A 13,356-nucleotide genomic window follows, 5' to 3' on the forward strand; every position below is an offset into this window, starting at 1 on the left:
CTAACAGGCTTCCTGACTGGGACATTGACCTCGCTTCCGATTGGCCGGCTTTGCGCCACTAGCGTAATTGGCGCCATAAACCTTGATAAGGAACACTTTGTTTCAGCGTCGGCTTTCTCGAAAAGAAAAACATCAAAGTTCTCGAATCCAGCGCAACGCTACCTTGTCGTCGTCGGGGGTGGTTGCAGGTTCCTGCTGCAGAGTCCTGAGCGTGTCCTGGAGCTCGGCCTGGAATTCCTGCACCTCACCGGGGAGCACAGGTTCAGTCTGAGTCTCCAGGTTATGAAGAGCAGGCTAAAGAAAAAGCAAAATCTGGGAATGGGTTCTGTTTTTAAATGACAATGCTGATCTGTCATTACTACAATCATTCTGATATTTCTTCCACAAGACTGTATGCATTCATTTCTAAATAGGATTGTCTCACATTTTGTAGCACATGTATTATGTGTATTACATAACAAATTAGGGACATCTACCGGCAAGAATCCGGGGTGTACCTAATGTTTTGGCCATCATGGCCAGGTCATTTGGGAAGCCTACAGACAAGAATCCAGAATGTACCTAAGGTTTTTGCCAATAATAAAAACTGTATATTATGTAGTACATTACATGTATGTGGTTGGTGAATTTTCTGTCCAATCAGATTATAGCCTTTATGTGTTGCCATGTTACACTAATATGCCAAAGGCCTTGCGATTCGAGTTGCGTTGTGTTACCCAATTTGAGGATTACCGCTCGTCATTTATTTGATTTCTACTATGCAAGGTGGTGGTTAGCAAGAAGATAATGTAGTGCGTGTGGTCACTGCACCTGCTGAGGTACTTGCTGGTTCACGTCCACACCTACTGACTCCAAGCTGGTCATCATCTGCATGAAAACATATACATAATTATCATCCTATCCAAAATTTCCAATTCATTTCCTGAAAGGTTCCAGTAAAAGGCTAACTTGTAAAACTACTACTGTAATGGTAACACTTGTTCTTATTTTTGTACCTGTGCAGTTTTGATGTGCTGCGAGACTTTGTCGAAGTTGCAGTTGAGCTCGGCCAGTTTGGGCTCCACCACGTCCCGGCAGGCGGGGCCCCGGCTCGTCATCAGGATGACGGCCTGGTCCCTCACATTGTCCACGCGCATCCCGACGTCCTCCAACTCCTCCAGCATGTTCTGATGACAAAGCGCCTCATGGTTATACACAACGTTAGTGTGATCCATTGTTTTGCGCACCGCCATTTTGAAGATTTTTTATTTATATTTAATTAATTAATTTATTACCCGCAGTAAATTCACTGTATTCTTATCATCATAATATTTGTCTACACGGTTAGTTTATCTCCTTACAGCTCGTGACTCAAAACAACCTGTCAGCTAAAGCCAGCAGGGTGAACATGCATCCCAGCCTAATTGGCATACTGTCTTCTTGTCTCAAATTAATCAAAGCTCCTGCATTGTTACTAACAACATTTATTTTCATTGGCTGTTTAACAACAGTTTGGCAATGACACAAAGTACTCTAGGGAGCGGAAGTGTTCTTGTAGTAATTAACAGCTGTTCATTTGTGATTAAAAAAAAAAAACATGCACGCCTCAGGAGAACATAGAAAGGCTACACAGAAACGTCAAAGCAGGAGATTCGAACCCAGATCCCTTTTGAACGTCTCATGAGGACGCATGCATTTTCTTACCTTGACCACCTTTTCCCGCTCGGCTGGCTCCAGGCGCTCCGCCTCGTCCAGGTGGATCTGAGTCTGGTAGAGCCATGTGCTGATATGGGCCAAGTTCTCATCAAATATTTCCACCTCGTTCTGGTGGCTCTGCATCAGCATATAAGATTGGTGAAGCAGCATTGGGCTCACCAGCCGTTAGTTTATTTATTTAATATTGTTGCACTTACCAGCACAGCACTGAGCCAGTCCTCAACCCACGTGCGGACTTGGCCCCAGGACTCATTGAGGCCGCAGAGTTTGTCCTCTAGTTGCGTCCCGCTGCCCTCCACCAGGGCCTGCAGCCCACCGCTGGTCTCCATCAGACTGGAAAGCTCCAGCTGACGGCGCCCAGACTCCTTCAGAAGGCCCTGGTGCCGCCACAAAACAGCGGTTTAGTGTTTTATTACGATTATAAAAGCCGTATCCGTATTTACATAGATAATAATGATAGTAAAGGGTGTAGGACATTCTCCTGAGCGTCCAACTGGTTTATGGGGCACCCTACTGGCCAAAAGTAGAAAGAACAGGTTGCGCGGAGCCATTAAATTAAATTAAATTAAATTAAATTAATTGACCTTGTTTTACTTGACCTTATCTATATTGTTTATAATGTCTCTTAAAAGCTTCACAATGCAATAAAAATGAATGGCAAGTAATAACAATAATTATTTATCAACAATATGCTGTAATTTAATATAATTTCTAAACACATGGAAGATTTCTAGACATATGACAAGTGTAAATAATAATTTCTGAATAAAAATCGATTGCTAATACATAAGTGAGGTTTTAATTAATATTTTAATATTTAACTGTATATCTATATTTCTAAAGGTATTATAATAGTAATTTCTAAATGTATAATGATGATAATAATTATAATTATCATTATTATTATGATAATAATGTCAAACTGCACTATAACAAAATTAACTGAATAATAATGATCTCTAAAAGAAAATAAATTATGATTAGATAAAGTGACTTGATCCACTACAATTCATGTTCTTTAAAATAAAATAAAATACACCTGGATTCTTATAAGTTAATGTCTTCTGAAAAATATTGTTAGTTTTTTATAGAAAATAAAAAAATCCCTTGAAAAAGTATGACCATTTTTCTTGAAAATAGAAATATAATTTTTCTCTCAAAAAAATAACAAAAGATTTGTTGTTTTTTACTATTATTAGTATTATCGGAAGCTGTAGTTGAGGGCCAAAACTGCCAAAATAAAAATAAATCAATCACTAATGTGAAAATAAAAGCAGATACCTCAATTGAATAACATTTCGTTGTGTATTTTATGCCGACATGTGTGCAGCGCATATATATATATATATATATATATATATATATATTTTTTTTTTAATTTTCGAATTATATTTTTTATATTCAATTTGATTGTCACTTTATTTATTTTATTTGGGGAGTTGTTGTCCTCCATAACAAAAACAGCATCCGACAACATTAATGAAAATAATAATAATAATGATCTGTATAAGTATGCGCTCACATTAGCCCAGCCAATCTCAGCATCGATGTCTGCCGGCATGTCTCCGCTGTTGTTTTTCTGCTGGAGCGCAGCCTCGCTGGTTGTCAGCCACTCCTGCAGGGCGGCGCTCTCATTGTGGAACTTCTGCGACAGAGACGAGGCTTTTTCCAAGTCCTGCTTGCCTTCCGTTACCTAAAAAATAAATAAATAAACACGCATTAGAACATTCCTACCTTCGATGTAGTGGCAGTTTGAAGGTTTACAGTAATATCTATGGTAATTTATCATATGAATCAATTTCCTTTTTTTCAATTTCATGTAAATGGTCAGTCTAAATTTTGTATTTTCACCTATTAAGGTTTGGCTTCACTGTACCTGTGCCCCAAGGTCATTGTAAAGCAGTTTGAGAGCAGTCAGCTGCTCATCCATGGCCTTGGGGTTCTCCGTCTGCTGTTTCTGCACAATCTGTCGACCCGTTTTGATCACCGTCTCCACCTCCAGTTTCACCTCACTCAGCAACTTGTACAGTTTCTGCACAATCACGAAAAAGGGAAATGAGCACGGGGAGACAACCAGCACAATACACAGTGATACCTTGACTTACAAATGTACTGTACAAATCATAAGAAATCTTGTCTCACCATGCAGCCATTCAGGTGGGACTGGATCTTCTCTGGCTCCAAATCCCTGACATCCAGAATGTGCAGCTCGGCCTGGGCGCCGTCTAGAACCCTCTTGCAGTCCAACATGCGCTGCTCAAAGTTAGCGGGCTTTTGGAATAGCTGGTACTTTGTGGAAATCTCTCGAAGTTTCCTCTGCAAGAAAATAATAAAAGAAGAAGAAGAAATGTAAGACATTTTTGGGGGGATTGGGGAAGATGAACTACTTTAACTCATTCACTGCCATTGACGGCTATAGACGTCCAAAAATTCATTTAAACTATTTCTGTTAGTTTAACATTTTTTTCCACTTTTGCTAACAAGACTATAAAAACCTAGGAACATTTTTTATTGTAAGTCATGTGATTAATTACAATTAAAAAATGTAATCGCCTGACCGGCCTAATTTAAAAACAAATATAAAAAAAAAGGGGCGTTTAATAGTAATTAAACGCATGATAATTTTATATCTGTTATAAATGTACAAAAAAATAAAAAATTAAATGCAAAAAATGTTAAACTAATAGAAATAGTTCACATGAATTTTTTACGTCTATAGTCGTCAATGGCAGTGAATGAGTTAATTGCAAAGTGCATTAGAAACTACAGACATGAGTTTTACACAGGTGATGAATTAGAGCCTGATTTAAAAGAATAAAATGAAGTGTGCTGTGACAGAAGACGTGCAGTGCCGAGTAAACACCAGGAGGGGGCAGCGTTACCTGCAGCTGATCCAGCATGGTGCCACCTTTGGCAGCTTTGCCATCAGCAACCGGCGGTGGCAAGTTGGCCACGTTCCTCCTCCGCATCTCCTCCACCGTCACTTCGTGTGTTGCAATCTCTGCCCCGATATTCTGGGGAGGAAAAAAAATGTCTGATTCAAATTCAAACCATTTTGAACTTCAAGTCTTCAGTACATTGCAACAATCAATTCAGTTCAGGTTCAGCATTCACACGCAGTTAATTGAAATATTGCATTCCACAGGTGGTTCAAAGTCATCTCCCGCTTGTGCGGCGGCGTACCTGCGCCTCCTGCGGAAGCTGGAAGGCGTCGATGCGGTCGGTCAGATAGGAAGTGAGCGTGTGGTCCAGCTGAGAAAGAGACTCCTGGAGGGCCCGCAGTGCCTCTTCGTTCTCCTTCAGTGCCACCAGCTGCTGCTCCAGACCCGACTGCCTGTCGGTAGCCTGGAAACAGGAGGTCAACATTTCATTGAAATGTGGTTCATTAGGGTCAAAACAACATCTATCCATCCACTTTCTATTCCGCTTGTCCCAATTATGTTCCATGTTAGCATTAAGTTAGCATTAAGATATAATACGTTGATTATATGGTTCGGTTGAACATTTGGGTGTTTAAATATATACTTTTGGATTCTCCCTTCGTTTATGAAGCAATTTCACAGTGACCTTCAACTAAAATACTTAAAACACCCACACTTTACCTCTTATTTGGAGAACTGCGGGAGCTACTTGGGGCAGTATAATAAGACATATACAGATAGAAATACGTGAATGAGACGAGACTAGGAATTAGAAGAATGAAAAATTGCCATTAATTTCATCTAAATTTAAGGGGAAATTATATATTGGGAGATATAGGACATAAGTTATCTGTCACTTTTATGTATCAAAATACTAGTGATATAGGTACTTGGTATCGGTAACTACTCAAGAGTTGAGTACTCGTACTGGTACCGGTCTGGAAAAAAAAGTGGTGGCAAACATCACTATTCCTTGCCGTGTGTTTGTTAATGTTGACTTTTTACTTTGCGTTATGAGCCAAACAATCAGCCAATTAGGCCAAATGGACGATTATTTTCCCCTTAAAACGTTAACGAAGAAAACCGAACTTTCCGACGCTGTGAAAGTACCCTGAATGCACCATTTTGCTTACGTAGCATTAGCAACTAGCAAGAGTGTAGCGTATGTTATTCTGGTGTCCCTAAGCGCCCTTTAAGCTGTTTAATGACACCGCAATTGGAGTTAACTGTAAAACTAAACACATGACGTTAAGAATTACATCCACTGTATATTTAAATACAAAACATGCTTTGTTTTTAAAACACTGCTAGCCTAGCGCTAATACTAAAAGTGAAGGGAGGATCCCATTCAAATGCTAACAGGAAGTTAGCATTGACTTTGGGAGTGTTTTTCCTTCAAATAACGAATATCCACAAACAAATCTTGTGGGAACACATACCCACAGATTAGGTAACAATACGTAAAGGCACAAATTCTTCCTAATGTGTGAAAATAACACAAGATAAAAATATATAAATGAAAAGGTTAATGTTTTACAGTAGTTGTAAACAAGTAAGAATGGTTTTATTATTGACACACATAAATCTATACAATAACCTTGTATATTTTTTGATAAGGTCATACTATGAACTTGTCATTCAAAGCAGATTATTTTAATAGCGAGTTTGTGCGTAAGTGACACACATTGATAAGGAATTGGGCATAGGGGTAATTGTATGCATTATATATATTTTTAAATAATTGGCAGATTAATCAGTAAAAAAAATTCTTCCAAAACCCCGCATCGGCCTAAAAAAAATGCATATCGGTCGGGCCCTAATATTTCATTGTTTGTAAGAGCTCAAAACTGCTCACCTGGTTGTTAAGTTGCTCATAGCGAGAATTGAAGGCCTCGAGTTTCTCGCCGATGAGCTCATCCAGGATGCCGCCGTCGATCAGCGTCTGACCAAGCTCTCGGATTTGTGTGCGGTTGTCCGCCGGATGACGGAGTGCGCTCTCCAAGCTCTGGCATGTGATTGGACGAGCAAGTCGACAGTGAGAACGTGAACAATTACATCAGGCAACATTGAGGAAAATGGTGAAAGCTGAACAAGGGGTGGGAAAGAAGTGAGAGAGAATGGACGGTCATCATTTAGTGGACTTTTTCTTGGGGGGTGATTTGTCTTGAAGAGTCTTCATTATGTTTTTGAACAATGGGGCAGCATAGGGTGAAGCACAGTGTGAAGCTAAGTGACTTTGACAGTGATGCTGCGGGCAGACTACAGATATAGCAACCAGCCAGACATCGGCTCCGAGCTAGACTTTCTGCAAGAGTGTACACCATGAAGGCAAAAGTTTTGGGACACACTTACCAGGACATTTGAAACAATTGTTTGCTATTCTAATCATTAAGGCATGTTTGCATGGTGCACTGGGGGAGAACTTGATCAAGCAATGGATATTTAAACACAAAATTGCGGCAATAAATGTTGACATATACTCACAAACATATTGCTGGCATCGGGCAAAACCTCATAAGTGTCAATTTGGTAAATTGATTGTGTTATACTGCCCCCTTAGGTGGTCAAGAAGTTCACACCAAAAGGAGTCACAATGAATTAATCATGATCTAAGCCAGCTGGGATAGGCTCCAGCCCCTCCTTTTTTTATAGTACATTTAGAACAGATAGAACATTTGTGATTAGTTAACTATTGAAGTAATGCAACTAATTACAATTTAAAAAAATAATCGCCTGATGCCCCTAATTAAAAAAAAGAAAAAAAGAAAAGATTATAAAAAATTAGGGCCGTCAGACGATTATTTTTTTTTAATTGTAATTAATCGCATTACTTCAATAGTTAACTAATCACAAATGTTATATCTGTTCTAAATGTACTATAAAAAACTCTAGGTTTTCATACTGTTAATAAAAATGGGGAAAAAAATGGGAAACTAATAGAAAAAGTTCAAATGAATTTTTGACGTCTATAGCCGTCATTGGCAGTGAATGAGTTGATTCTTTATGAACTGGTATTTAGGTTGTTTAAACTACATCAACTATACTCCAAACTAGTGATATGACCACTGGATCTCCAGCTGAGTCACAAGTAGGTGCCAATGCAAGTGTGTCCATGGGATGTTTGTACCTCGAGTGCTTCATGGACCACTTCGGTGCTTTCTGGTAGACTTTCCTTGGCTTGGACCTTCTCCTCCAAGGCGTTGAGCCAGCCTTGCTCAATGTCCAAGTACTGCAGCAGCTCCATCCAACATGACCACACCTCCTGCATTACATGCAAGGTTATAGATACGATTTGAGTGATTTCCCAACTAGAGTTGCAGGCAGGCGTACCTCCAGGGTGTGGCATTTGCTCTTGAGCCGGTCGCAGAGCTTGTGGTAGTTGCCCAAAACGTCCTCTAGTTGTGCTGTCAGTCCCTGCCCGCCGCTTCCTCCTCCACCACCACCAGGGGGTGCTGTCCTGGACACCAACAGGTTGATGCTGTCCTTCAGGATCTTCACTTTCACCTCCTTCTGTAGCACGTCCTCTTTAGCCCTCTATTAACACATACATTGAGAGTCAAAGCTTGTTTAATATTATTTTTATTTTATATTGTATTTTTTGTTGCTCTGTGTATGCAAAAGTTGTTTACCTACACTAATGTGCTAAGTTCGTCAGCATGTCTATGGCATTTCACATTATATGTTAGCATTAGGCTATGTGACTTTCATAAAACAAAATTATATAGTTTAGTGGAACATTTGAGTGTTTTAATTTTCCCTGGAGTACCTGGAATGTATCTCCCCGTGATAAACAGGGGTTCATTGTGTTTATGAAAAAAAATGCCATTCACGGTTCTGTGTCACCACCCTGTCACCTTCATTTCATCCAGCGCCATCTCAAGCTCCTCCGGACTCTTATACTCAAAGTCTCTCATTAGGAACTCCTCGTCCACTTGAGCTATCCACTCCTGCATCTCTGCCAAGTCTTTCTTCAGATTCACTTGCTTCTCTTGACTCTCTAATAAACGAACCTGCTGGCTCAGCAACTGCAAAACAGGTGTAAATTGTTATTGCAAAAAAATAAAATAAAAATAAAAATAGATCTGAAGCTCACAAATTATGGCCCACGAACGAGTAAAACGTTTCTACCTGTTTCGAAAGCGATTCCAATCGACTTCGGAACGTTTCCGCCGTATCCTGCCCCCACTTGGCCAGCCCCGGTATCGCAGCCGCCTGCACGGCATTCACATTCTCGTCCATCTGCTTCAACGCACCCTGCACGGACTCCATCTCGTTCACATACTCCTGCATCAAAGTTGACTTTTTATTGACACGGTCTAAATGATGCACTACATATTCTTAAATTGCCTTAACTTGTAAATTGGATAAAACTGTGTTCCTAATATTGTGTCCGGTGAGAGTAAGAAATGCATTTTTCTGACCTTGCAGTGACTCAATTCATCCTGCATACTGTGCGCGTCGCTCGACCTTGTCGCATCTCGGGGCAAATGCTCCTGAACGGCCTCCAACCAGCGTTCCACCTCCGCCATTTGCACCTGAAGGCAACGTCACTATATGATTATACAATACCATCACTACAGTAAACACCTATATTATGAAGTGATCCGTTGTTGTTGTTTTTTAAAGCCTCTTACAGTCAGGGCCGTTTCTAGCTTCACGGGGGCCCTTGGCAAGATGTTGTTTAGGGGCCCCTAGTTCGCCAAACTACAAAGAGATTCCTAACCCTTTAGATGATCTCCTAAGAAACCACATTCTATTAGACTTGAACAAAACAGACTACAGTTAAAATTAAACATCTAAAATTGACAGCATTTTTTACATTAATAAATAAAACCGTTTTTGAGTGTTTAGACAAATGTTTAATTTAAATAAAACGCAACAAAACAAACTAAATTTTAAAGTGCAATTAAAAAAAAAACTTAAAATAGCTCCGTAGGTTATCAAGCAAATAGACCATGAGTGAATATTCCTATTTTTTTAATTACAGTAATATTGCAGTAATACAGAATATTAAAACTAATCTGTTTTTATATTAAAAAGCGTGATGTACAGTGTCATTTTAAAGCTTGTACCCAATTACAAATGTATCACTTTTAAGCATTTTCTACAACAATTTACACATTTTATTAGTTAAACTCTGGGCTGGCCAAAAGAAGGTTAACATCTATAAATAAAATCCAGAGGCTAGCGAGCTGGCTAGCAAAACAAGTAAACTTGCTAAAAATTAAATAAAATGGAGTTTTGACTCCAACTATCCATCACCATCAAGTGCCAACCTTTCTCCTTGGACCGTTTTTTCTTCAGTTTTCTTTTTGTTCCGTTTTTTCGCGCCCCTGCGATCAATTATTTTTAATGCCATTTAAAAAGAGCAAGAAGAAGGGGCAAAGAAGGACCCCAACTAAGTTCCAGTAATAGTTATGTTTGAAGGTTTCGAAATACTGAAATATCAATGCCGATTTCCGCTTCGCATTATAGGTTAGCATGAAGCTATCTGACTTTTGTAGAACAAAATTACATGGTGTGGTTAAACATGTTGATGTTTGGATATACAAGGTTTCATTTTCTCAGTTTTACACTAAGCTTCAACCAAACCGCTTGAAGCATGCACGCTGAGCCTCTTATTTGGAGAAGTGTGAGCGAGACAATGAGACAGGCGCCTTGTGATACAAGTTAAATTCATTCCGTGACCTCCCCCATAACCTAAAACAATTGCATCTCAAATTATCTTTCCCCATTTAAACGAATAGAAAAGCAATCAATCCATTCCAACTACTCCCCCCCAAAAAAAAAATTGTGCAGCATTCGCTCATCAATAATACTTTAATAAAACCTACAGTAATGACAATTAAATAGAAAGTAAAAAAGTGAAAATTTGGGCCAATTTTTTCCCTCCAAGGGTTCAAAAGAGGAGCTATTTTACCTGATTGTCCTTCATGCTTCCCAGGATGCACTTGAGCGTCGCCAACTCCTCACGGGCCTTGGTGGACAGCTGAGTCCACCTTTGCTGTTCCGCGGGATGCGATGCTTGTTGCGTTTGTTCAATGTCCAGACACAAACCCTGGAAAGGAAAAAAAAGTTGTTTCAATTATTACTATAAGAGCAAATTGTCTTGCTGCAATTATTAGAGAGATACTGAAGAGGAGATATCAATTTGACATGGTTCTTTCATTTCAGGTACACCCAGCGACAAAATTAAAAGGTATTTTTTTTTTTTTTCACAATGAGTCCCTTTTTAATCCGGCATTGTAAACCTCTGAAACTTATCATTCGGCCTTGAGCCACAACGTGTTGTGTCATGTGACTTTATATTGTCATGTTTCCTTGACACTGAAATGTGTGTTGCATGTCAGGGCACGGTGCCCAGAATGTGCCAACTACCCACCGGCCCCCACCTCGCCGGCACTGCCGCCATAACAAGAGCTCAGACTGAGCCGCATTCCAAACCAGGATAAAAAAGACGGGGGAGGGCAGTTTAAAAAAAAAAAAAAAAGAGGGAGACATGAGTAGTAAGCAAAGATGGAAAAAGTACTTCTGTACTTAAGTAGATGTACAGGTAAAATTATATAAAAAGACTGCTAATATAAGTATAAGAACTGATTCATCACCTTAAGAAAGAAAAAAGTACAGAAATTTGAGTACAAATACAATATCTTGTTTTCATAACTTCAAACGGAAACAAAAATCTGTTTCCAAATGTAGAGAGTAAAAGCAAAAAGGAGACCAACAGATAAATACCCAAGTAAAAGTACAGAATGATACCTGTAACTTAAATACAGTAAAAGCATTTGTACTTGGTTATTTTTCCCACCACTGACAATAACACACACACAGAATACAATGCACGTGTACAAACGTGTCTCTTTTGATCCAGGGGTCCGATACAGTGCAGAAAGAAGCGAGGGGCTGACAAAAGGCAGCTGATGGGTGTTGCAAATGATGATGTCATGGATGGATAAACATACTGTACACACAGGAAGACCACTGTACAAAAAAAAAACTAAACATCTGCTGAACGAGACATTTGTTTTCTCAGCTGCGGATAAAACCTAAGAATCAAATATACAATGGAAGAACTACTGATATTTCTACCATAAATATGGAGAAGGGTCAGTTAGTCATTAGTAAGCGCAAATACTACTTATAACAGTGTGTTTTGTTAGCAAGCTAGTTCGCTAACTACTTAGCTAGCTAATTAGCTAGCTAACTTATGGTGACTGTTGTATTTATAGCTATACTGGTTATTGCCAAAATGTGTATAAGTCAGTCAGCCGGTCAGTAAGTGAAAATACAATTTCGAAAAGTCTATGTTTTTGTTTGTTAGTTAGCCAGAGAGTAGATAATTGCTTAGTTTACAGTATAATTGTAGCTATTTGATTTAATAATGCTCAAAATTATATGTCAGTCTTTCAGTCAAGTGTAAAAACTATTCACCAGTTAGTTAGTTAGTATGAAGCACCAATAAGAACAAAAATATGTTTTGATTCTATTTAGTTAGCCAGTTGGGTTGTCAACAACTACAAAACCCTTGTTTTCCTCATAATTTAAAATAATTAACAAAGTGAGTCAGTCTGTCAGTTTGTTAGCTTGTTTTTTTGTAAGTGCAAATCGAATCATTTATTTCTACCATTCAAATTTGGACCAATTTAAGGCAGTAACCCTCCATATTCAGATGTTAATCTGCTCAATGATTTAAAGAAACTCATTTGTGCATTGACATACACGTCACCCACCTGTGCTCGCTGCACCGCCGCCTCAGTGGTGGCAACGTCGCTGATTCCTCGTCTCAGCGACGCCAGCCTGGCCTCCAGCCCCTCCACCAGAAGAGATCGAGTCTTGATGGCCTCCAGGGCTAGAATTTGGATGACGGCACGGAGATGACATTGTCACGCATGCTTTTCCACCACACGGGGGCAGCGAGATGTTTTGAGTAGTGTGCATGTGTGGGGTTTCCCATCCCGTTTTATGTTTGACAGCTTGTATAGTTAACACAGCCAATCATTACGCTGCTAAGGGGACAACAAAAAACACAAACTACATGAGATGATGACATTCCTTTTTGCCCTCTTGTTCTTCTTCATAACTTGTCTTTCTTCCTACCTAGTCATTAGTTGGTGATTTCATCGATTGTTTACATAAAGCGTATCCAGAAAGTATTCATGCTGGAATTGAGACGGCTCACGGCTGATGCGAACAAAAGGTGCTTAAATTCTTATACAGTGGGGAATTGAATCTATTTTGAATTATGGCTGTAACATTACAAAAGTTTAAAACAGAGTGAAGCACTGTGAATATTTTCCAGATGCACGCTATACAGAGTTGTGATGGAGCCAAGGAGGGACATAAAGACGAGAGAAAAGCCAGAGCAGAAAAAGAATAGATTTTCCGTGGCTCTTATCCAACTTTCTTTGCTGGAGTCCAGAAGGCAAAGAATGCAAAGCAAGCACACACCTGGGCCTGAGGTCTCTTGGTATCACCTTACAAAAGTCATTGTAGCGGAGCCCATCTTTTACTAGAAGTTTTCTCTTTCCATTACTGTCAAATGAGAGGAATAAAATCCCTGCCAAAATGTTTGAAAAGACTAAGGACGTCCCTCTTAATCGATGAGGGATTAGCCTAAAGTCCTTTGTTTGCTCCTGAATCTTAATTCGTTTTTGCTGCTTTTATTTTGGTAACTTTCGATTTGCGCTGTCAGGCAAATGCTGATGTCGGTCTGACTCGTTTGTCCACATGTAGACTGCTC

General features: G+C 39.4%; 1 protein-coding gene across 5 annotated transcripts in view; it reads right to left on the bottom strand.

Moving 5' to 3' along the window:
* utrn (utrophin) overlaps positions 1–13,356 on the bottom strand; it is a 156,049-nt gene that overhangs the window by 111,697 nt on the left and 30,996 nt on the right. For all 5 annotated transcript variants that reach the window (XM_086061753.1, XM_086061751.1, XM_086061752.1 and 2 more), the window contains 18 exons: positions 12,347–12,465; positions 10,537–10,674; positions 9,038–9,151; positions 8,745–8,900; positions 8,471–8,641; positions 7,947–8,150; positions 7,744–7,878; positions 6,472–6,621; positions 4,879–5,040; positions 4,578–4,709; positions 3,838–4,011; positions 3,572–3,727; positions 3,218–3,388; positions 1,893–2,072; positions 1,684–1,812; positions 996–1,166; positions 811–867; positions 163–294 (listed from right to left, as the gene is read on the bottom strand). In XM_086061753.1, coding sequence (XP_085917879.1) covers positions 163–294; positions 811–867; positions 996–1,166; positions 1,684–1,812; positions 1,893–2,072; positions 3,218–3,388; positions 3,572–3,727; positions 3,838–4,011; positions 4,578–4,709; positions 4,879–5,040; positions 6,472–6,621; positions 7,744–7,878; positions 7,947–8,150; positions 8,471–8,641; positions 8,745–8,900; positions 9,038–9,151; positions 10,537–10,674; positions 12,347–12,465 — 2,651 coding nt within the window. The remainder of the gene's footprint in view (positions 1–162; positions 295–810; positions 868–995; positions 1,167–1,683; positions 1,813–1,892; positions 2,073–3,217; positions 3,389–3,571; positions 3,728–3,837; positions 4,012–4,577; positions 4,710–4,878; positions 5,041–6,471; positions 6,622–7,743; positions 7,879–7,946; positions 8,151–8,470; positions 8,642–8,744; positions 8,901–9,037; positions 9,152–10,536; positions 10,675–12,346; positions 12,466–13,356) is intronic.

Source organism: Leptonotus elevatus, chromosome 18 (assembly GCF_054856555.1).
Source record: "Leptonotus elevatus isolate MCC_2025b chromosome 18, RoL_Lele_1.0, whole genome shotgun sequence".
Taxonomy (NCBI): Eukaryota; Metazoa; Chordata; class Actinopteri; order Syngnathiformes; family Syngnathidae; genus Leptonotus; species Leptonotus elevatus.